Source organism: Lonchura striata, chromosome Z, assembly GCF_046129695.1.
Source record: "Lonchura striata isolate bLonStr1 chromosome Z, bLonStr1.mat, whole genome shotgun sequence".
NCBI classification, from domain to species: Eukaryota; Metazoa; Chordata; class Aves; order Passeriformes; family Estrildidae; genus Lonchura; species Lonchura striata.
Genome location: NC_134642.1, coordinates 46,583,323 through 46,607,987, shown reverse-complemented (window position 1 = coordinate 46,607,987; position 24,665 = coordinate 46,583,323). Strand labels below are relative to the sequence as shown.

The window sequence follows — 24,665 nt, the reverse complement described above, 5'->3', positions numbered from 1 at the left end:
TTAATTTTTAAATTTTGTACATTTGCTTACTTAATTTATTCATGATTGCAGTAAAAGTTAATAATAATCTTTTGGTTTAGACACCTGACAGTCACCCAGACAAATCCTGAGTGATATTTGGGTGATGATGTACATCAAGAACTGGTATTTAGTCCTGATGAGCTGTCTTGAATTACAGGTCGGTGTGAAATGTTCATACTGTGCCTAGTGTATGGCTGAGCTGGACCAATTAAATCTGCATTGTGTTTGTGAATCAAAGCCTTTCAATATGTGTCTCACTGGTGCTATTGAGCTGGTTTTAAATTCTCTAGAAGCAGACTTTCTATTTAATTTGCAGTAAGGGATATTTTAATTTTATTTGTTGACATCCCTAGGTTTTTATCTTATGTGGAACTGTTCCTTCACCTGGATAGTGGAGTCCCTCAAGGAGTGACCCAGCAGGTTACCCATAAAGTGACACAGCACTTGACAGGAGTGAACTATGGAGAAAATGTTAAGCTGCTCAGTAGTATGATACAGGTGAGATTATTTAAAACAGAAAAGGGGGAGAGAGTGTTTAAAACTAAGCTTATTTGACTGAGTTAATGTTAAAGGTTAGAAAGGGTACTGAACCTAGCATTCAGTCAGAGTACCATGTATCAAGCATTAGGAGTTGAGATTTGGTTTCTTAAAATGCTCCTGCTTAAACTTGTCTAAATCTGGCAATGCATGTGACACTAACAACAATATTTACCTTTCAGACTTCTTGGACAACTAATTTTCCCATGCCAGGTTAAAACTTTAAAAAAGAAAATGTAAAATGCAGCACTCCTTTCTTGTCTGTCTTATTTGAGGACTGTAGCAGAGATATTAATGTTTGCATGTTCTGCTTTTCACCATTAATTTAGGGCTGTGGAATGGAAAAATGTTCTTGAGTTAGGGAGCAGTAGTGTTTTTTAAATGCAGAGAGGTCAAAATCCAAGGCCCTCTAACATTAGAGAGGGATAATGGAAAGAGACCTACTCTGGGAAGGTCTGCAGCAGCTTGGACTTTGGAAGTAGGTGCTGTTTATGCCTTCAGGTCTCCTGCTTAAGGCTTCTGTCTGTGTTTTTGCTGATTGCACAAGGTCCTCTGCTCTCTAGGCTTCAGAATCTGCAGAAGTTTGGAAGCTGAAGATGACAAAGCTGTCCTTACTTGGATATAGAGAGTGTTGTTGTAAATTATTTAATTTAAGAATAGCCCCACAGCCTCAAGCAAGTGAACAGTTCTCCAATAAATTCTAAAGCTTTACTTAAAGCTGTGATCTGTTGATAATTTTACCCTTTAATTTGTCAGACTCACATTTTTCTAAGTGACCATCCGAATGGAGTGGGGCCAGCTGCAGTCCTGGAGTTCTGGGTGCAGGTCCTCACCAGCCAGCAGCTGTGGCACAGGGACTGGGCCACGCTCTGCCTGCTGGATGAGTTGTGCAAAGCTGCTTTTCAGTACAGCCAGGAGGACTGTGTGCAAAAACTGCTTTACCAGCAGCACAAGGTAAACAAATAGCTGTGGTGTTTTGGTGTTGCTGTTGGGTAAATGGTCAGCTCATCTGTTGCACAGTTGGGTTTTCATGTGAATGTGTTTTCCTGAAGTGCAGCAAGAATGACTGTGAAACCCTAGTATGGTTTGGGTTGGGAGGGACTTTACAGCCCATCCAGTTCCCCTGTCCAGGGACACCTTCTGCTATCCCAGGTTGTTCCAAACACTGTCCAAACTGCTTTTTAGCACTTCCAGGGATGAGGCAGTGACAGCTTTTCTGGACAGCTAGTCATGATGATGTGGGATGAGGTGATCTGATTTTTTTATTAGTTGGTCAAGAAATTTTTTTTCTGAGTGGGTCAAGATTAATGAAATGCCCGATATTTTAATAATAATGATAATAATTACTACTAAAACCAGTTTGGAACACAGTTTTCATTCTATTGTGGTTTGTCTTCTTTGCATTTCAAATCTTTGATGGAGTGTTTAGGACAGAAATGAAGTGCCCTCTCCTGAAAAAACAAAAAAACCAAAGTTTCTGCAACAGGATTTTTTCACTGAAATAGAAACTCCAAGCAGGCATTTCAGTGGTTCCTGGCTGAGCTGAGGTTGTAAAGTAGCAACAGGAGGTGGAAAGGAACCTGGATAAAAATTAAGTGATCTACCTGTAGCTTCTAAATCACCTGGTCATGAAAAAAACCCAAATGTTTTCTGTTTCTTTACAGAATGCTTTGGGCTATCACTGTGACAAGGGTATGCTGTCTTCACTGGTCAGCTGGATTGTGGCAGGTAATGTCACACCATCCTTTCTGGAAGGCAATGCCAACTCCTCTCAGGTGAGTGCCATGATGGCGTTTTGTGATGGGAAAAGCAGCATACTGGTCTAGGGGACTTTTCTTCTTGTGATAAAGTCCCAGTTTAGCCTAAGAGAATGCTATGGGTTTTTTTGCACTATTTCACTAAAGGAACATGAATATTTTGCACAGGGAGAGTTTGTCTAATCTGCATCCAAGAATTCATATAATAGGATTTATTAGTTAAATTTTCTTCTAATTTACTATTGTTCTTAATCTGTTTAAAAAGACAAAATCTGTAAAGCCTGACTTTTCTTTCAGATCAGTCTTTATCTGACAAATATTTTGAATTCGAATTACTTTCTTTCTGCTTAAGTGAGCTCCTTACTCAAGAAAAAAGGAAAGAAAAATCTCGGAGTACCCCAGACAGAGATGTGTAGTGCAGGTGGAAGAAAGGAGATCTTGTTTTACTGAGTTTGAGAAGGTTGTTTCCGAGGAAACTGTTTTAGGAAGGTTGTTTCCTCTCTGTTTTACTGAGTTTGAGAAGGTTGTTGAGCTCTCTGGGTGATTCTATCTGCAGTTGTGTCTGCTTTTCCCCTTCGTTTTCAAAATTGTACAAAAGGGAAGTATAAAGAGCTTTTGTTGTTGAGATGTGATAGTGCTTTTTGCAGCTCTGCAGTGAGAATCTGTCAAACACTTACTCCTCTTAAGAAATCATCAAGCTTCCTGATCCTGCCCCCTGCTGTTTTGTTGTTAATATTTTTGTCATTTCTGTTTTGTCCAGGTCTGGTTTGCATGGACGGTATTAAATATGGAATCAATATTTGAAGAAGATTCACAGCTTCGCAGAGTTGTGGAGGGGGAGCTGGTTATCAATGCTTTAACTCCTGATCAAGCTTTGAAGGTGAGAGAACTGGTCATCTATTTGCATTAAAATTAGAGAGAACTGCTGGAGAACAGTATTCCCTTGTATAATGTAGTTTTTCTCTTATGTACTACTTTCTTACCAGGACAAATATATAAATAATTCTTTACTTGGCTGTGCAGGACAAGATATACTGCAGGGAAATTTTCATTGACATTTTAAGTGTATTTGAGTTCTTTTACATTTACAAGCCACAATGGAAATACCTCATTTTACTATACCAATATTTAAAGAAAGCTAATTTGTGTTTTTGCATAATTTTCTGGGTCTTCTAAATGCCTCACAACCTTCAGTGGATTTAATCTATACCCCTGATATGGGGAACGCTTATTTTTCAGGTGGGAAAACGTGTCTGTATTTCAAACAGATTATCTGAATTGTGCAGAAGACTGGCCTTTACTTTTCTCTGTTTTCTGAATTATTTTCCAAGGCTTTCAAAACTATTTAGATCTCTCCTTTAACAAGGCACTTAATCAGCTGTACTTCAGGCTACATTGCAGCCTTTTCCAGCTTCTTTGCCCAAATTCAGTTAGAAATTCTGGAGGGAAGCAAGTGGAAACCAAAGCTGTCCATTCTCAAAGTGTAACTTTTGGCCCATCCTTCATCTCAGCTGTTTCAGTGTGTTTCAGTGAAGGAAGTGGCTCTGTGAAAATAGGTTTGCTTGGCCTGTGACAAGTACATATCTTGCATCCTTGGAACTGGTCTGGAGAACATTTGTTCTTTGCTTGAGTGTCTTGATTTAGCTGGGAAAAAAAAAAGACTGTGGGCAGTGTGTGGAGAAGAGGTTTGGTGTATGGGATGAAGAAGTGCCAGGGTCTGCTTCCAGTCTTGGGAACTCAGAAAAGCCTCCCATTCCCCTGCTTCAGGCACAGTCCAGATGAGCTTGGAGTGGGACTGTTTAATGATTTAGTGGGTCTGTGATGTTGTTAAGATGGGATGCTGCTACTCATAGGTTGCTTTGTTTTTGTTCTGCTTTTGCTTCTGTGTTCTTTCTTCACATTAGTTATACTTTGCATTTCAAATTTTCACTAGAGCTGTATGAAATGTAATCTGGAAAAAGCTAAAAGAAGCATTTTGGAGATCTAAACTGGGAACATCTACTTCTGTGAGGAAGAACAGTAATTAACTGTAATTAACACCAGGGCCCATATGTTTGCCTTGTGTCAGAGCCATCATGCTGGGGGTTTGTAAGCATCAGAGATGTAGGTCTGCTCTGCACATAACTTTGAGATGGGCAGCTTATTCTTCAAGGCCTGTAACAGATGTGTGACTGCTTCCAAAGTTTTTTCCTCTAAGTGTTCACACTGTGTTAATCTGCTCAGTTAACCTGTGACAGTCTGTTAACAGCACCACACTGTCTGGAAATGTTGTTTCTACAGAAAGCCCAGACCCAGCTGAAGCTGCCCATTGTCCCTTCCCTCCAGAGGCTCATGATTTACCGCTGGGCTCACCAGGCCCTTGCTACCCCTGCAGATCACCCTCTCATGCCACTAATCTGGCAGAAATTCTTCTTCCTGTACCTTCACCGACCTGGACCGCAGTATGGGTGAGTCTGACCTGGTCCAGCAGACTATCAATTGCTAATTAAATGCACAGCAAGTGAGAGTCAGTGCATTACACTGACTGCTTCTGAAAGCAGTGGGTATCAGCAGCTTCTCTGGTGAGACAGTTTGTGTGCAGAGATGCTGATTTGACATTTGCAACAAGACTTAGTTATGCTTTATTGTCCATTTGTAGATTACCTGTAGATGGCTGTATTGGAAGACGCTTTTTTCAGAGTGCAGCTCATGTTAACTTGCTAAGTGAGATGAAGCAGCGGCTGACAGAGGTGGCAGACTTCCACCATGCTGCCAGTAAAGCACTGAGAGTGGAGAGTCCTGAGAGCAATGACAAGTCACCAGAGAAGACCAGCTGCTCACCTGATTACCTGACTTCACCTGAGCTGCATAAGGAACTCGTCAGGTAAAAAAAGCCTGCCCAGTTCCACATTAATCAGTGCAACTGCCTGAGTAACTGCTACAGCACAGTCATAGCTGTGTGAGGAATGTAGGGATGTTACCTTAGATGTACTGCAGGCACTTATTAAAACATAAGGTCGTAGAATATTCAGGTTTGAAAAAGCCTTCCAAGATCAAGTCCAGCACTTAACCCAGCATTGTCAAGGCCACCATTAACCCATGTCTCCAGGTGCATAGCTGGGCTCAAATCCATTCTTCTATTTGCATTTGTTTAGTTTGAGAGGGGGCTGGTTTTACTACTAAAAATAAAGCATTGTTGATAGGCTTGTCACTCCCTTTAGGGGAAAAGTCTTGCTTTTTAATGAAAGGTAGCCCCATGCTGGCAAAATATTTATTATTTAGGCATATCTGCTACTCATATATACATCACTAGCTATAAATGGAAATGGTTACTTGGTGTCTGTATATGTTTGTCACAGACCAGGGCCTGAATTTATGTCTGAGTAAGATTACTTCATCAGGCATTACTTCATTACTTCACGTGGTCTTCAGCACATGGTTCAAGCACTTTGCTTAGTTAGCAACCTAAATGTGAGCTCTGCCAAGTGTGTTCTGTGCGATCTGAAAAATGATAAATCTGCTTACCAAAACCTTGCCACAGGACTCACTTTTTATCTTGGAACAGGCTAAGGAGGAGGATAGTCACTCACTGATACTCAGTTGGTGAATTTCCACTTTTGTGAGGAATAGTAGCTCCTAAGAAATATCTATACCTCATGTTCACTGAACTGAAAAATTAAGTGAATATTGCGAGGAAATAGTTGAAAGGATTATTTTTAAAGAGCCCCTTGTTCAGGGGTCCTGGACATGTGTAATCTGAGCTCCTGCTCAGGGTTCCCCTCAACACTCAGTACGTATTGTACAAACAAATGAGGGAGACCATAAATCCCACTTGATAGTCTGTGAAAAATAATCCAGAGATGGTCACCGGGTGAACTTGATTAATACTTTCAGTCTTTCATTTCAAATAAGTTTCCTGCTCCAACAGAAAACGAGAGTGCTATACACCCAAATAAATCTTATACTCTGGAAGTTTAATCGCCTGTCTAGTTTCCTACACAAGACGGAAATTATTAGTAGGGTTTTTAGGGGCTGATTCTTGGAATTGGTCTACTTCCATTTTTTCACCAATTACACTTATGAAAGAAGCAGGAATTTGCTAGTGATATTTAATACCACAATGTGAAGATTTAATGACATTCTTGTGCTTCCTTGTCAGGAAGGCTTGGATGGTGTGACTGTAAAAATGGTAGCAGTTGGTGGAAGGATGTCAGCTGAAAAAAAGGTGTATTTGTGTTAAAGTTTTAACAAAGGAGGAAATGAGAATGAACTAGTAATGAATGAAACCCTGAAAAGAAAATATGTGACTTAACTCAGGCATGACTTTTTGGAGTAGGCACTGCAGAGAGATTCTGGAGTGAGAAGCCGAACTTGCTCACATGCATTCTGTTTATTCCATTGATCTTCTGAATTGGATTATGGTGGTAATTTCTGACATAAGAGATTATTCCAGTCCTGGGTCTTATGCTAGTTTGCATGAATGTTTTCCTTTTCAGAATTTGTGCTCTTACTCTTTGTTGCTACCCTTCATATTTTTCTAAGTGCCTCCTTTACTCTATGGGTCTTTAACTTGGCAGTAAATGAGTGAAAATGCACCCAAAATATCTTTTTTTTAACCATGCCACCTTGTAGCATTATTTGTTTCCCTAATTCTAACTTCAGAACAATCAAATTCACACTGATTTTTTCCCTTTTTTTCTTTTTTCCCCTTAAGACTTTGTAATGTTTTAATTTTGTGGTTGGAAGATGAGAATTTCCAGAAAGGAGATACATACATTCCCTCTTTACCAAAGCAGTATGATGCACATAGACTTGCTAAAGTCATGCAGAATCAACAGGTGGGTTGCTAATAACACTGAAAATCTGAAATTTAAAGTCCACTTGCTAAAATGAGTCTTTAATGAGTGAGAGAGAGAGCTGTTACTGTTTTTTAATACATATACAGCATGTATAATACCTTCGTGCCTCTAACTTTTCCCCTAAAATCCTGTGCTATGCCAAACTTCCTTCCTTTATGTTCGAAAGGGAACTTAGATGTAGCTTCATTGCCTATCTGTCATTTCTTGCAACACAATCATTTTTCTGTACTGCTCTGTAAATCTTTTTATGTTCTAAGTTAGTATTAGAGGATTATTTAAGTTTCAGCTTTAAATAACAAAAGACTGGAAGCCAAAACCTGCTTGTGTTGGTAGTCTGTAAAATGTCAGATTCAAATATAAGTTAGTGAGTGTGTATTATTCTATTCTTGAATTATTCTCCTATTATTCTATTCTTCAAGCCTAAAGACTTATTTTGGAAGGGCATTTCCTTATGCTTGCTTTGTTTTCACTCCTCCAGTGTATATGACTACTGGAAATGCAGCCTGCTTTAGCCTGGCTGCAGTTAATCATGCCATATTTTGGACTGTCTTGGTCTCTTGTATTCCCTTTTTAGGAGCAGGTTTTTAACAATACGTCTTTCCCTTTGTCTCTATGTATTAGCAATTATACCATGTGTCAGGCTTCATCTCTAAATGTCAAAATGTTTTTCAGTAGATATGTATATATCTAATAAAAATAGCTCACTGTTTTTCTTCAGTTTAGTTTTTTTGCCCTAATAGTAATAGATTTCCTGTGACTTAAAACTGCAGAGTATGTTTTTTATGTACTTATTTTAGTTTCACAGATATTAGGATGGGTGGACAGCATATGGTGCTGACCAAAATGGAGGATGACAATTTAATTCTTGTGTGCTCCAGGATCTGTGGATGGAGTATGTCAATGTGGAGCTCATACACCATGAATTTCAGGAAGCTCTGAACCTTTGGCTGCAGGTTCAGCTTGAATCACATCCAGCCTGTGCTTCTGCAGGGGAAACAGATTTCACCAACCCTTTGTCAGGTAAGAGATAAAAATACTGTTAAGGAAACTGCACTTTAAAAAACTACTGGGATGTCAAAGCCCTGGTTTCTTTAGCATCTTGATGATCCCTGTGAATAAAGATACTAATATGGTTTGTTTTCTGTGGGTTCAATATTTTCCATGAAGTTGTCATGGTTTTCTCACTAAGATTTTCCTGTGAGAAGCTGACATTGATGCTTTTTGGCTTCAAGTTTGCCGTCACAGAGCAGAGCTAGGGCATCATGGGAAAGCTCTCTGAAAGTTCCTCTGCATCCAGACATTTTCCCAAAATTTAGAGAAAGACAGGTGCAAGCAAAGGTAAAACCAGCTGTGCCTGAAGACATATTGGTTCTGGATTTTTTTAAGCTTAGTTTTCTTTGTTAGGTTTTTTTTTTGGGTGTTGTTTTTCCCCATGTGTTTCCCCTGGAATTTTGGCATAGTGAAAGGGGTGCAGAAGGGATGACACTCATAGCTGTTGCATTAAAGATATGGAGAGATTGGATTTGGGGCTGATCCAAAGAAGAGGAAGGAGTGAGGGAATAGAATGGAACTGGAATAGTTTCATAGGTGAATTTACACTGTTAGGACAAAGAAATGGACTGGAAATCAGCAGGAGGAGAGGGCTGAACCAGAGAGAGGTTGTGCTCTGAGAAGGAATTGACACTGACAAGACTACAGGTTTAGGGAAAGGAAGATTAATTTTGCACAGAATTTTGTCTGGGTGCCTGTGTCAGATGCAAAATAAATGGAGTGACGGGAAAACTGGAAGTTAGGTGTGTTTGGGGAAAACAAGAAAACCAGTGGGTTAATCTTTGTGTGATGGAAGAGCTGGTTGTGAAAATAAGCTGTGAGAAGTCAATATTTGAAAAAACAAAAATATTACTTGAGTGATGTTTTTTTTTTAAGAGGGAAACCTGAGAAATATTTCCCTGCAGTTAAAAATGCTTCATGCAAAAAACCAAATCTTTTTCTTCAGTTTCTCCTAAACTTTTCTTATTGACAAAACTTGCTTCTGCTTTTTTTTAAAAAAAATTTGTAGCCAAAGTGAGGATCATGAATAATTTGAAGAAGCTTGATACTCCCAAGCCCCCTCTGCCTCTGCAGACGATGAAAGCTCCTGTGCCAGTGATTTCCTCTGCCACTCTCGTGAGCCAGAAAGATGCGATCCAGCTCATGCGCAGGGACCTGAAGATCTTGCAGCAGCATGCAAAGTGAGTCATGTCTGTGCTTCTTGTGCCTCTCCAGTGTGTCCAGCAGTGCCTTAAAATTATCATGGAGTCACAGAATGGTTTGGGATGGGAGGCACCTTAAAGCTCAGCCCATCCTACCCCTTGCCATAGGCAGGGACACCTTCCACTATCCCAGGTTGCTCCAAGCCCCATCCAGCCTGGCCTTGGACACTTCCAGGGATGGGGCAGCCACAGCTGCCCTGGTCACCCTGTGCCAGGGCTTCCCCACTCTTACAGGGAACAATTTCTTCCTAAAGATGCCCTTCACAGTGTCCTCATTTGTGGTGTTAGCACAAGATTGTCAGTACTTGACTTCTGCTTCTTGTCCCATTCGTTTTCTCTTTCTTCTGGTCTATCAGGTTATTATTCTACTTCTTCAGCTGACATAAGAATGCATAAATCTTATCTAATGTCTGAGATTACATCAGATGGCATCTAACTTATTTTCTCCTATGGCATATTTCCTGATCTAAAGTCTCCTTTTAGGCTAGATTTGTTGACAATGAGTTATTTAACCCTAAAGTAGTAGTTGCAATATGAAGGATCCAGGAGAGATATCTAGTTTCTGGCTCTGTTAGCTTTGTGAATGAAAGATACTTTCTGTTTTTAATACTCCAACTCAGATAATCCATCTGAATTATTTTCAATCACAACTGGTTAATCTATAGCTGTTCTTACCTAATGTAGTAATTTTATAGCAATATTATGAACCAGAACAAAAGCTACTAAGCCCATGAGAGGCTGAGTCTAAATAATTCCAGTATCAATTTTAGGTGGATTCTCTTTTTCCTCCTGTGTTTTTTTTTTTTTTTTTTTTTTTTCTGTCTCATGGAAAATTGCATTTCCTATAGAGATTATTCTGTTCAGTTTCCTTCCAGGTTTTCATACCTAGTAATTCAAAAGAACTCACACATACTTGAATAGTTTTGTTCTTATGAACCTGTTTTTTTTACTTTGAAGTGTTGTTACTTTGAAGTTTTAGCTCAATTTCATTTAATAGCCTTTTATGTTTTCCAGGAATGTGTCATGAGTCTCAGTGCAGCACATTAAAGAGCGCTTCTCTTATAAATTCTCAGCATTGCTGTTTTCAGGAAAGATTTTGGTAATTTTATTAATAAATGCCTTTCAGAACTGCAGCTCTCTGGGAGTCTCAACATGTTGCTCTGAACAGTGAGATCCTGGACACTGTGCCTAAGCTGTATGTCAACAGGGAGGAGCAGATTACTCTCCACCTGGAGTGCCGGGGAACTTCCAACAAAGGTTGCCAGGGAGCAGCTCAGCTCACCATCCAGGTTAGAAGCATGGCATCACCTGTGTTTTGGGGCTGGTGAACCTAGTGGATGAGTGTGAAATGGCTGAATTATTACAAAAGTAATAAATTCACGCACATATTAGTGATCTAAAACACCTCATGTATAATGCTCAAAAGGAGAAGCAGATCAACGCTGAAGAGGAAGTTGTTGCATAATTTGTTTTGCTTATGGCATCCATTCTAAACTGATTCCCAGTGTATGGATGTGGGAATTTGCTTGCTGATAGGAACAGAAACATGAAAACGTTTATGGAAATAATCCCATGTTGCCTAGTGAATTAATTTTTTGATCCCCTCTAAGTTTCAGTCCCTGTAGATTAAAAGCCTGAGATAAAAGACATGAATTCTATTAGTGTTTGTGATAATTAATTGGGAACATGCCCAAGGATGTGTGCTTGGGCGCAATGTACTAAATCTGATGAAAGCTCTCAGGGGGGAAGCCACCCAAATTTAGAGCCCTCTGACTGGACTCTGCTTCGTTTTTGGAAACACCTGCAACGTGGAAGAGTTCTAGCAAAATTGTGTTAATTCTGCAATGAATGTGTGTCTTTTTGTCATTTAGTTTGAAGGGAAACACAAAAATGAAGCAGTGAGCCAGCAGCTTCATGCTTTGCGTAAAGAAGTGAGACAGCTGCAGGCAGAAGCCATGAAGCCACCTTCCCTGGGTGTTGTGGAAGCAGCTGTACACGTGGAGAATTTCATAACGTAGGTTGTTCAGATGCTGTTCTGGGTAGTGATGTTTGTGCTTCCATTTTGGTGTGTTAGAGTTAAAATGTGGAACCTGTTCATGTGTTTTTCATCATGCTCATCAGCTTGGACCAGCAACAGAGTTGGAATCCTGAGACCTGTGTGTTTGTGGCACAGTATTATTATCAGAGGGTCTCTCAGGCTCAACAGGGCACACACTATTGTGTTGTAATTCTGTTTGTTTTCCACTTCTTTTTATTGTTCTGTGCATTATAATAGCCCTCCTAATCCTGTAAAAGGACAATGAGTAATGACAAGGATGCTGTGCTAAACTTTAGGAAGTGGCAGACTTGTACCACAGCTGTCTCAGCCATAGGCTAAATTATATGATTTGAATATGACTCTCTATAGGTTTTTCTTCATTATAGTGCAAGACATAATAGAGTGCTAAAATTTGAAGTAGTTTTTTAATAGGTGAAACAAAATGATGCAGTGGAAGCAGGCTAGATAATACTACGTTTTTTTTGAGGGGGGTATGAATAAAATGAGGTTGTCCAAGGCCCTCTTCCTCACTTTTACAGTTCATCCCAGAGGTCCACTTTAGCAACTTCATCCTCAATCTTCCAGATTTCTGCTGGGATTCTCTTAGTGTAGCTGGTTTACTATAAATTGTAATGATTGTACAAGTAAAAGATTTATGTACTACTTCTGCTTTTTAATTCTTGATCATTAATCTGAAAAATTCTGTACTTGAGAAAGTTCTTGGGATTTACATCTGTGGAATTGCATCTTCTTCACCTATTTTAATTCGGATTTAGTGAAGACAGGGGTTTGGTCTCAATGAAACATTTACTTGGCAATGTGCAAGAGAAGATTGATTCTGTTTTAATTCTTTTATTATTGAGCCTGTGAAATAAAATGGAGTAGTTTTCCTTGTAGTACAAAGTCCGTTGAGATGCCATCAGAATATGAGGAGTACCTGATTTAAGGGAGAAATAATCCATTGGAACTGTCCTTTGGAAATCCTTCAGCATTCACTTTCTGACTCTGATTATGGGGACTTTCTAAGTTTGGAAGTACCCATTTCAGGCAGCAAAATTACATGAGCTAAATCTGTGTCTTTTCAGTCTGATTATGAGAAGGAGGGATACTCAGAGAGTATCACAAATACTCATCTCAAGGCTATATATTGGCAAGAAACATTTCTTTATTGTCATAGGTTATTCTCTGTATGTAAATTTAATTTGCCTTTTAACTTATTTTTTTTTAGGGCCTTGATAAATATCTACAAGGTGCAGCCTATGCCTGCAATCAAGAAAGTTGGAATTGGTTTGTTTTTTACATTGGTAGAATATGTGTGTGATGAAACTCAACGTAACCCTCCCACAAGACAGTTCTTCACATCCTGCATAGAGATTCTGGGCCAAGTGAGTTTATTTTTTGAATATCAAAATATTTTCTGAATTTTTAAAATGTGATTTTTGATGCTTATTCCAACTTCACTGCTGTTAATGGGGTGGGGGATGTGGTCCTAAACAAGTTACAAGCCTTAAAGTTAATTTCTAAGCTTCTATCCCATTTTGTTTTCCATTAATTGTGTAATGTAAAGTCTTTAGGAGAGGTGAAGCTTGCATTTAAGCAAAATAAAAACTGTTGCTCTGAGGTGCCTCTGGTTAGTGTTAATTAATTGTCATTGTGTTAGTTAAATGCTGGAGTTTTGGGCAGGTAACTAAGGTTTGGATACTTTCTGTTCAAAAAAGTGTGTTTCAGCATAGACTTTCTTTTACCTGTCGCTTTCTGTTTGATGCACATTTTGTCAGCCTCTGTATTTAGACACCTTTCTTCTGCAGCTTTGCAGTGTTCTCTGTGTAGTGAGTTATGTCAGAAGTTTCCTGGTAGAGAAGACAAATGTGTGGTGGTGGTGGTAATGGTTGCTCTGTTTGTCCTCTGAGAAAAATCATTAGCCTCTGCTTTGGGTCCAGATACTTACTTTTATCTTAGATGCACCTTATTTCAATGTGCAGCTGTCCTTGAGCATCTCTAACAGCTGAAATACTGAGAAGTTCTTCACAGCTGTAATTCTGTTGTCCTATTATGAAGCAGGGCTGGTTAAATCAGTATTCATTTTCTTATGCTATTCCATCAGAAAAAGTGATATTTCTGAGTATTTTTAGACAACATATGCTATCACAAATGTTTGTCTAAAGTGAGCTAGGAAGACATGTTTGTTCTGTGTTATAGCTTGTGGAATAACAGCATTTAGTTGATGTTAATCTTACAATTTCAGTCTCTTGTTTTTGAGAAAAACTTCCCTTTTTATAAAAGGACCAAAACTGTGGGTGTCTCAACAACAAGCTTAAGAGGTGTATTTTACAGTTGACTGATATATGGGTGTTATTTTTTCTACCATTCCCTCTTCTCTCAGGTGTTCATCAGTGGGACCAAATCAGAGTGCAAACATCTGCTCCAGACGATCCTACAGAATCGGAGGCTCTGTACTCTCCTTTCTCCTTACTTCACTCCTGGAGCCTCTCCCAGTGAATTTGTGACCTTATACAAAAAAGTTGTGGCCTTTCTGAGTGAAGATAACAGCGATGTTGTCTTCATGCTGCTGACAAAGGTGAAGTCTGGTCTGTGGGTGTTCTTTGCCTAAAGACCATGTCCTTAAGCTAAAGAGGAAAGAGGTGCAAATCTGGTACTTCAAAATAGCATTAACAGGCTCTGTAGAGCTGTGTTGGTTATACTGAATGGTGTTACATTTAAGCTCAAGAGGGGCTGGAGTCAAAAGCAAATAGCTCAAGAAGCCTTTTCTAGCCCAGATAGTATCACTTACGTGCTTCCCAAGGCTTACTGCTGAAATTAAAACCATCTCTTGATTTCTTCTGCCTGGTGTCTCTGCAAAGGTATTCATTACAATAGCCAGTGAATGCCAGGTATCTAACAATCAAAAAAAATTTGGGCTAGTGTCTGTTTGGCACCTGTATCCTTCCTGCCTGTCTTAAAACAGTAAGGTAATAGCAAGATGTGATTTGCACATCTCCTGTTACTATTGATACTGCCAGTGGAGAAATCTGTGTAACTCATGGCCTTTGATTCTGCTCTGATTCTCCTCTTCAGTTACAGGGAGACAGCTGGAAGCAGGAAGCAGTCTGTCCTGGGCAGGACTTCAAGCTATCCATGGTGGCAGTGGCCAGTGTTGTCCCTGCTGACCAAGGTCCGAGCACGTGCTCAAGGGCTACAAAAGCTTTGCTCCTCCACCTGAAAATGTAGGGACTGTGGGCATCAGTCCAGTTTAATGCTTGAGTGGAAACATGAGACACATCTTTGAATCTGAGCCCCTTGCCCAAGGGCTGTTCCACAGATCTGGAGACTTTTGCAGTATGCTAAATCATAGCCTTTGGAGGGTGAGGTTTGGAGTTTGGGCTTACAAGATGCAAATTCAGTAGGTTTTTCTTAGATTCATAAAAATGTCAAGATTTAATTTCCCTGGTGGCTTCTCCTTCCTGCTAAAGGTGTTGTGTCTGTTTAATCACAAATGCTCCCTGTGCTCTGTTGTAGTTTGACCTGACCCAGTGGTTGAGTATGGCCAAGCCGCCTCTCTCAGAGCGTACCCAGCTCCTGGAGTCCATTCATTTGGCTCTCAGTGCATGTGGCCTGGAACCTGAAGAAGATATTTTGATGCCATTTAATATCTTCTGCAAGCATTGGACTAACCTTCTCCAGTATCAGTTCCCTGACCACTACAGTGATTTCTTAAGGTTGTTTGTGCAAAGTGAGTTCTGAGGTGATGCATCCTGAGCCCTTGTGCAGAGCCCTTCTGGCTTAAAAATACGAACTCTGTGCAGTAGAGTTAAACTGCAGAATGATTTACATTTCCTTAGGTTTCTGCCTAGGGCATTTTTACATGCCTTGCTATGTAATGTGGTTTTTTTAGACATATTGTAGCTCTTCTGTGGGTCAAGGCACACACATCAGTGACAACAGATATTTCAGTACATGTAACAAGAGAAGGATGGAGGAGAGTCTTCTGTTAATGGAAGCAGCTATTAATGATAGTTATGCCATGGTCTGTAATGCAGAACCCTTGTTTTTGATTACCCTTCAGTGTAAGGTGGACAGCTGGAATTAGGAAGATGTGTAACTGATGCTGAAATCTGCTGAAAATGTCCTGGTTGACATTTGATGCCACCATATTCTGATGTGCCCCTCAAATAAGAACTAAAGTGCATCTCTTTGTCAAACCATACCTGCTGAGGGAGCAGCTGTCTGTTAGTGGGTATTTGCAGTCAGGGATGTACAAAGTGCCTGGGAAGCTGTCTAAGAAGAGAAACATGTAGATTCTAAAAATAACTGTTGATTACATTTGCAAACTAGAGATAATCTCTCACCATTAAACTTGTGACTTTCAAACTCCCACTTCACCTAATTTTTCATGTAGCAGGGAGCTCTAATTTCAACATTTTTTTACTTTTTTTGAGAAAGGGACTAACATCTTTCTGGCTTTCACAAATGCATTCCCTTCTTTCTCCTAAGGCTCATCAGAGCAGCTTCTAAGCCCCGACTGTTGGAAGGCATCCCTTCAAGCTTTGAGGTGTGATTCAGCAGTGGCTGAGCAGGGCAGTTTCAAGAAAAGTGATTCTGTTGAAGGTTCTGTAATGAGGGATGCTGCAAAAACTTTGCTCTCCATAGAACAGGTGGGTGCCTTTTGATTTATGTTTTTCAGGTGAAATAGATGCCCTCCAGTGACAGATAACACTGCTGTGCAGCCTTTTTGCAGCTGTTAATAGCTTCCTCTTTTTACAGGTCAGAGAGACAATAGAGTGGCTTTCTACATCCTTCTGCAAACTCCGACTGTCCTCAGTGGACTTCAGGACTTTTGGCCTCTTTTCAAAATGGACTCCTTATGTGGCTGAAGTGAAGACATTCCTGGAGTATCTCATTAAACAACTGATTGACACTGAAGTTGCTAATTTAGCCCAAGAGCCTGTTGGCAGTAGCAGAATTTTAGCAGGTAATGTGTCTTTAAATTACATAGGAGCAGACCTGATTTCTCTAATTCCCTCTGTTAAGGGCCACTTAAATATACAGTAAAATCTTCTTACTTTGCATTTGAGAAGTAATGATAATATTAAAGTACAGACCATGGCCATAAGCTGTGAGGAAGCTTTTTTAATATTTGAGCTTGCTTCAGAATTATTTTATGAAGTGATTATACTTTCTTAAGAAAAATAGTCTTTTGCACTGAGCAGAGGTTTGGAAGGAGACACTACTGGATTTCATCATGCATGATTTAAATTTGAAAAACGTTGGCTTTTACTTTTTTTTAACTTTTTTTTAACTAATTTTAATTTAAATATTAATTAACACATTTTGATATGTGCAGATTTAAAGTGTGAATTGTTATTGCCCCCATAATCTCTGGTGTGTTATTAAAGCTGTACTAGTAAAACATCTTAACAATGCAAAGTACTGTCATGGTTGTTAAAACAGCCCTTTTGTTAACTTGAGTTATTATTAAGCATATTGTATTTAAAAATTTTTATTTGACTAGAAAGGGCTGATTGAATGGTTGGACTCAATGACCTTAGAGGTATTTTCCAGCCTTTATTATTTTATAATTCTGTGAATGTTAGAATGAAAAAAGATACTATATGCAAATTTAGGAAAGTGTAATATGTTCACTGTTTTTGATTTGAAGAAAAAAAGTAACTATGTTTTGTTTCCTTTAGCAATACAGTCCTTGTACTCAGTCATTGCTGGACTCTTTAAACCATGGATACTGGTGTTGGAGAAGGAAGATTCAAGGTATATGTTGCACTTTAAAATTAAATGAATTTTTGCTAAAGTAGAGACTTTAGTCCTGTAAGAATGGCTTTCATTATTACCTGGTTTTTAATAATTTGTGACTCTCTTGCCTTCCATTTAAATAGCTCTCACTTTGTAATTTCCTTAATAATTACAAAATTAATTCATGACCTGTATAAAGTTTTCCAAGTTTTGGATAGAATAACTATTTTAGATATGAGAAAGATCTTATAATAATGTGAACAAGGCTTGATTAATTGAAGGGTTTCACTCAGTTTTAAAAACACTAAAACTTGAATTCCGAATTCCCATTTTTTTAGCTTCCATTATATCTATAATGCCTGTTTAAAAGAAAACAAAAAAGCCAAACAAATCAACCCCAAATACCAGTGGTATGTAAAGAAACTTTAGGCTGCTGTGGTGATTTATTGCCTTGTGTACCTCTGTCTTCACATGAAAAGTTACTTATGCTTCTACGCATTTAAATTTTGTTTTCTTTTAAAATTAAAAGCTTTTGGAGTTTGAGTGCAGCCTTCAGCACTGAAGTTAGAAGGTTGTTTGCAGTTGGTGAATAATGTAATTGAGAAAATGTTGTTTCAATTCTGTTATGAAATATCAAAACAAACAAGTAATTTCTGGTTACTCAGTGGATCTTCAGTAGGGTAGTGAACAATGCAGCTCTTCTAAGGAAGAAGAGGAGGGTCCAAAAAGCTGAAATTGGAAGGACTGCTGATACCTGTACTTCACTGCTTTAGAGTATTTAAATTGCAAATACTTATGCTCAGGTAACTGAACACTGAAATTGGGGTTGTGCTTCTTTTCAGCAGCCAGCCTTGCTACCCTTGGCTGGAGAGTGACACTCCTGTAGCCTCCACCATGGTCTGTCTTTTTGCAGATTGCATCAAGTTTTTGCATGAGAGCTTCAAAGGTGAGCATGAAATCCTAAGCCTCCCCACTTGTTGATTTGGAGGAAAAAATACTTTAGTGTGCTTTTTTTTTTTTTTTTTTGAGTGTAATTTACAGGTTTTTAATCTTCAAAAATAGACTTCCTTCTGAAATCAATATTTATCTGATTTTTTTTCTGTTGTTAATTCAGCCATTTTCTTTGATTCTAGAAAAGCTGTTGCCAAGCCACCATGGGGCTCTCTGGTTACACCTAATGTATTACTGTGAGTGTTGCACAGCCCCCAAAATGCCAGAGTTTATTCTCTATGCTTTCCACACTGAGTTCAGGAGGCTTCCATGGAAGGAAATGCATCCAGACCAGATGCTTATGGAAGAGTTCTTTAAAGTGAGTTTCTGGCATCTGTTGAATTAAGTTCCTAGTCAGTGCTGCCCTTGAAAATAGCTGGAGAGCAGGAGACAGTTCCATTAACAAGTAGGCTTTTAAAGTTTGTTTTTAGCATTCACAGCTGCTCAATTTGTGATGGATTTTTATGAAGGAGTGCTTTTCAGTTGTAGACAAAGTTGAGGGGAGCTGTACAGCTCCCTCTTTATTGATATGTATGTAATATTTTTAGTTAGATTTGGTATTTTTGGCATTGTTTGCCATGTTGTTCTCACTTCAAGTTGTCTGAGACAAGGTAAAGCTGCAAGAGAGAGAATGAAATAATAGAGAAAAGACATTTGTCTACTCCTCTGCTGACCTAAAATGCTGCTGTAGATTTACAGTTGGCTAAGGAACTGAAAAGTATAAAGGTACTTATGTCTTACATAATTTTATGCACATGTCTTTTTCCCTTTCTCGTTCCTAGATTGAAAGAGGGAGCCCCAAGAGTTGTTTCTTGTTCTTGGGTTATGTTTTATGTGAAGTAAACTGGGTCAGTGTCCTCTCTGATGCCTGGAATCCCAACCCTCACCCTCAGACTCACAGCATGATTGTGTGTTTGCTGTATATGATGGTCCTGTTGGCAAAGGAGGAACAGCTTATAGGCGAAGAGGTAATTTTTGTGATGGTTCATACCCATCTCTTGAAAGAAAAGTAATCCTTTACTAGAAAGGACACAAGATGTTGTGACTAAATCCATTTTATTGCTTCTGGAGGAGTCTTCAGAGGGTCTTGATCATCTTCAAGAAGTCCCATTTCACATCTGTCAGCTTTCTTCCACTTGCAGAATCTTCTGCTCTCCATTTCCTCTGAAATGAATGCTGCACAAGATGCTGCCCCAAGATGTCACCCAACAGCCTTTGACCATTGTTATATTTCAGTTTAGGAAAATTACCAGAGTTCACATGCTTTGACCTTGAATGTGTTTGCTTTTCAGAAACTTCTCAAGCTTCAGAAGATAGCTGTTTGCACAATCTTGAGTCAGCCTCAGGAATTCCCTCCTTCCCTCCAGCAGTTAAATTGACCCACTGTCAGGAGGTTTTTGCCTCCCAGTGACACCTTGATCTAAATCTCAGACTTTCTCAGCCCTGTGTTCCAGGACATGAGCAACCTGAGTAGTACTTGTACCAGTGTCACGTTTCTGTAGAAGTAGTGTAATTTGGGTTAGTTCTGGATTGTCACCACAATTCCAGTATTTGTTCATTCTAAAACCTGTGGAAACATAGAATAGGATATAGAATATCCTTAGCTGGAAGTGATCATCCAGTCCAGCTCCTGTCCCTGCACAGGCACCCCAACAATCCCAGCCTGGGCATCTGTGGTAGTGCTGTCCAAAGGCTCCTGGAGCTCTGGCAGTCTCGGGGCTGTGCTCATTCCCTGGGGAGCCTGGGCAATGCCCAGCACTCTCTGGGGGAAGAACCTTTACCTGATATCTAGTCTAAACTTCTAACAAAGCTCCATACCACTTGGTGTTTCTCTGTGTCCAGGGGGCTCTTTTTCACTGCAGATGTTTAAGAATAGCTGGGAAGCTGCCTGTAGACAGAGAGACTTTTACATCTGCTGACTTGCATTGAATGTGTGAGCTGTGAGGCTGCTATGCTGTTCAGGGTTGTACTTAGGAGAATAACAACATGAGGAGTCCCAAGGTTGGTGGATGATTCACTAAATAGAAAATGAGTGAGACAATTCCTTCTGTGAACTTACATTAATGCATTTTCACAAATAATATTTTAATGCCTGTTTTAAACTTGTACTGAAGTGATGTTAACTTGAAGGGTCTCCATATCTTTCTAGCTGTCTTTACATGTTTACATGTCAAGTAATTTTTCACAGACTTGTTAGAGCTGCTGTAACAGGCTGATACGGTTCTACAAGCACTAGAAATAAAGTATTTGTGTTAGCTTACTGCTTGAATAAGGAAGTACTTTTCAGACAGACTCCCTAAGGTCATCTATTTCTGTGGGTTTTCATCTCCTTCAAATTCTCTGAAGCCAGAGCTTCCTTCCAATATTGAGTACTGTGAGTATGAATTGAAAACTGCAATGAAGGTGCAGCTTAAACTGATGTCTTTAAATCTGCAGGAGTCTCCACTCATAAATCTTCTTGGACAGACCAGCTCCCTTCCTTGGCAGCTTGTGGGCATTTCATCTTATGAAAGCATCATCAGCTACTGCAACAGTCACTACCCTCCCTCTGTTATCCTTGCTAAGGATGCTGGAGCTGAACTGATTGTGAAGCTACTGAAAATCTCAGCAGGCTTTGGAGCATCTTCAGATAGTCACATCCACCTTGTGAGTTAAACTAGTTTTGAACTGTTCTTGGTTTTTGTGAAGTTCTCCTTGTGTATATTACAAAATATGGAAAGAGTTCTAAGTGTGATTTCTCTTTTTTAAAATTTTTTTGTCCCTAATTGATTTTAATTTTGTTTGATAGGATGCAACACTGAAGTGCCGAGTATACATTCGCCAGGTGGTTCAGTTCCTCAGCACCTTAGAACAAAGTGGAAAGATAACGCTTGCAGTATTGGAACAAGAAATGGCCAAGTTGCTAGATGATGTAGTCATCTTTAATCCCCCAGGTTTGTGTTGAGGAAATGGCAAATTACTTTAAAGCTCTCAAAATCCTTTATTGCACTGAGTGGATTGATGAACATCTGTGACGATTTAATTACTTGCATTGGTGTCATGTCTCCCTTACGGGCAGCATGGCATGGTGCTTTGGTGATGTATACATAGGTGGTATATTAGCACAAAGCAAAAATATTAATCTCGCCCTGCAGAGCTGTCAAGAGTGACAGAAGCAACATTAAAAACAGGGGTTAAATTTGTGAGTAAAACTGGCTGACATACAGGAGCTTAAGCAATTAGTTTCTTAGTCATCTGGTGGTTCGGGGTTTTTTCTAATTTTTATTTTACTTGTCATTTACCTCTTTTTTAAAGGGAAGAAGGGCACGAATCCATTCTCTTGGTCCTGAGGGTTTAGGAGCAATGGGTACAAACTGAAATTGGGAAGATTATATTAGGTATTAAGAATAAAAGCTTACAGTGAGGGTGGTGATACAGTGATACAGGTTGCCTAAGGAAGCTGGGGTTGCCTCAACCCCAGTGCTCTAGGCCACATTGGGAAAGGCCTTGAGCAACATGATCTAGTGGAAGTGTCCCTGCCTATGGCAGGAGGGTTGAACCCTAGATGATATTTAAACTTCTTTCCAACCCTTAATATTCTATGATTCTGTGACTCAGAAATGGTTCTAAATTATAAAACCAGGAAAACTTGGCAGTGTTGAAGAGGTATACTGGTGTACCGTAGTGGTATAACACGTCCAGACACCCTGGATTGTGTGGTGAGATCATTTAGGTCTCATTTTTATTACTAGGACCATCTTGAGGTTCCTCTGTCAAACTATGCATTCAGGTGAAATCCATGTCTCACTATACTCCACTGAAATGGTTGTGAGGGTTTGTGTCTCTTCCGGCCCATGGGTGTGTACTGAGGAAGAGGCTTTTCCCAGAAAGTGCCCAGTGGTGAAGCTGAATGTGGGTTCCTGTGTCTCTTCAGTGAGACGGTTCTCTGCTTTCTGCTTTGCAGACATGGATCTGCAGACGCGTCACCTGGCCCTCAGCAGCCTGTTCACGGAGACTCTGATGATGCTGAACAATTCCAGCATCGCCATGGCCGAGTCCCTGCGGAGCAGCCTGCGCAAGTGGATTGACAGCAGAGTGCAGGGGCTGCTGGCCATGCCCCTCCTCACGGCCGCCTGCCACAGCCTGGCCTCCGTGCGCCATATGGCCGAGACCACGGAGGCCTGCATCACCTCCTATTTCAGCGACGGTAGGAGCCTGTCTCACAGCCTCTGGGTGGCCTGGCACTGCGGCAAATGGATTTGTAGAGAGTTCTCAGGGCCTGACAGAACGCCCACACAGTGTGCATCTGTGTGCAAACTTTGAGATATGAAGTGCTGACTTAGAAATGCCATGGAATAGGATAGACATTGTTGAGAGAGAAACGGAGCTAGAAAAAAGTTTTGAAGGATGGCCTTGCAAATAAGACTGCATACTTTGGAGAAATAGAATTATGAAAGATGCATTGTAGTGGGACCCAGGAGGGGTAGTTTTAGATGATTGGCATTAAGACGTTTACAGCATGGCGTGGCAAAACCTGATAGACCAAGAAACACTTATAATGTTCTGTAATTAGGGAATAATTACAGTATGGCTTCTGATTTTGATGGATAATTGGATAATTCAAAATAGATAATTGTGAATTATAGCATCTATATTGTCTTACCCTTCTCATGAGACTGAAAGAGGGATAAAAATTTTTAAAATCCCTCTCAGTTGCCCTATCTCTGGGTCAGAAAAGGGCTTAATCTGACATGGGATGCTGCTGAACACAAATTGTCTGGAATTAATCGACTTGTTTGGCTTGGAAGGGTCATTAAAGACGACCTTGTTCCAGCCTCTCTGCCATGTGGAAATGGCTTCACAGTGTCACAAGGGTAGACTGGGCATCAAAAGAGAAATTCTTCCCTTTCAGGGTGGGGAGGCCCTGCCACAGATTTCCCAGAGAAGCTGTGGCTTCCCTGGAAGTGTCCAAGGCCAGGTGGGCTGGGGCTTGGACCAACCTGCGGTAGTGGAAAGTGTCCCCTGCCTATGGCAGGGGATAGTATAAGATGGTCTTTTATGTCCCTTCCAATCCAAACCATACTGGGATTCTGTGACTGTGGTCTTGCAGCTGCCCTAATTGTGTGATATCCATCTCCTAATATCCATCCTAATATCCATTAATATCTTAATACCTGTCTCTGTGAAAACTGATTTGCTCTGTGTAGTGTTGCCATTTTTCCAGCTAAAGTGGAGGACTTTATTAAAAAAAAAAGCCACCCCAAGAGAGCTGAAGACATTTTCCCCCTTCTCTAGTGTTCTGTAGGCTAATTTAAGAAAAAATCTGTCTGGTTTGGTAATACTCTGAAAGTGTGGTGTGTGTGATTTTTTTTTTTTTTCTTCTTCTTTCTGTTTACGTAATCCTTGTGGAACTACATTTTTATTTCTTTCACTGTGTGGAAGATTTCAGTACACCTGAGGGAAATACATTTAATTCCATTGCAAAAATGTTCAAGTTCTAGTCCTGGCTGAATGCTGGGAAAATATCTCACCTTGACCTCAAGGAGGTGCCCTATGATAATGGAATTCTTCTGTTCTCTCCATCAGAGTTGCATGACATGCTGATTACCTGAAAAACAACCAGCCCACAATCTCTGAACTAGTAGTCCTGGTTCTTAGGTTTTACCAAGTGCTGCTTTCTCACTTACTTTTTTTTATTTCCTTCTTTCTTCAAAGATTCCCCTCACTGCCAGGAGTTAGGCTGGGGCCCTATACTTGCTTCCCTCCAAGTTCCTGAGCTAACCATGGAAGAATTCCTGCAGGAGTGCCTGTCTTTAGGAAGTTACTTGACACTCTACGTCTACCTGCTGCAATGCCTGAACACTGATCAAACCCTTACTAATGAAATGAAAATCCTGTTAACCATCAGCAAATGGCTGGAGCAAGTGTACCCCAGGTATGAAACTTGGAGCTTCTGAATGTACCTGGAGTTTTGGATTATTATTATTATTGTTACTTATATTAAAGTTTATTTAGAGTCGTAGAGCTGATATAATTAGGTAGCCCTGGTTAATTAAGCAGAGTGCTGGATGAAATGGTGTGTCCTTCTATATCTGCTAATACAGGGTCTGTCCATCTGCAGTGCCAACTGAAAGTAGTTGTGGTTAAATGGAAGAAGGAATTTAATCTGCTAGAAAATGAGTGAGTTCCAGTCATTTTTCAGTCAGATGAGCTTGGTTCAATAACAGTCTGGATTTGTGCTCTGTTAAAATGACTCAAAGCAAACCCTGAATGATTCTGGGTTACACTTCCCAGTGAGTCCACAAGGTGGGATGAGTTCTGTGCCGAATATTCAGTCTGGCACTCTTGAGACACCTGGTGTTGAAAGCTGCTGTATGGGGGCTGTGCACCAGCTCTGAACCAAACCTGGAGCCAGTGCATCTGATGGGATGCCCAGGGTTAGCGGCCTGTGCTGCTGCAAAACCTCTGAGATAACCAGGTTCTGAGGGGAAAGGATGCATAGCTTTGG

At 40.0% G+C, this 24,665-nt stretch overlaps 1 protein-coding gene across 1 annotated transcript in view; it reads left to right on the top strand.

Annotated features, from left to right (window-relative positions):
* EPG5 (ectopic P-granules 5 autophagy tethering factor) overlaps window positions 1–24,665 on the top strand; it is a 56,465-nt gene that overhangs the window by 26,397 nt on the left and 5,403 nt on the right. Inside the window, exons 18-41 of the mRNA XM_077790117.1 lie at window positions 375–519; window positions 1,315–1,512; window positions 2,223–2,333; window positions 3,076–3,195; window positions 4,596–4,762; window positions 4,954–5,178; window positions 7,009–7,132; window positions 8,032–8,173; window positions 9,213–9,384; window positions 10,532–10,694; window positions 11,277–11,419; window positions 12,672–12,828; window positions 13,827–14,021; window positions 14,960–15,173; window positions 15,935–16,095; window positions 16,205–16,412; window positions 17,131–17,206; window positions 18,031–18,134; window positions 18,322–18,497; window positions 18,961–19,146; window positions 20,615–20,824; window positions 20,967–21,111; window positions 22,122–22,364; window positions 23,873–24,092. Of these exons, the coding sequence (XP_077646243.1) occupies window positions 375–519; window positions 1,315–1,512; window positions 2,223–2,333; window positions 3,076–3,195; window positions 4,596–4,762; window positions 4,954–5,178; window positions 7,009–7,132; window positions 8,032–8,173; window positions 9,213–9,384; window positions 10,532–10,694; window positions 11,277–11,419; window positions 12,672–12,828; window positions 13,827–14,021; window positions 14,960–15,173; window positions 15,935–16,095; window positions 16,205–16,412; window positions 17,131–17,206; window positions 18,031–18,134; window positions 18,322–18,497; window positions 18,961–19,146; window positions 20,615–20,824; window positions 20,967–21,111; window positions 22,122–22,364; window positions 23,873–24,092 (4,005 nt within the window). The remainder of the gene's footprint in view (window positions 1–374; window positions 520–1,314; window positions 1,513–2,222; window positions 2,334–3,075; window positions 3,196–4,595; window positions 4,763–4,953; window positions 5,179–7,008; window positions 7,133–8,031; window positions 8,174–9,212; window positions 9,385–10,531; window positions 10,695–11,276; window positions 11,420–12,671; window positions 12,829–13,826; window positions 14,022–14,959; window positions 15,174–15,934; window positions 16,096–16,204; window positions 16,413–17,130; window positions 17,207–18,030; window positions 18,135–18,321; window positions 18,498–18,960; window positions 19,147–20,614; window positions 20,825–20,966; window positions 21,112–22,121; window positions 22,365–23,872; window positions 24,093–24,665) is intronic.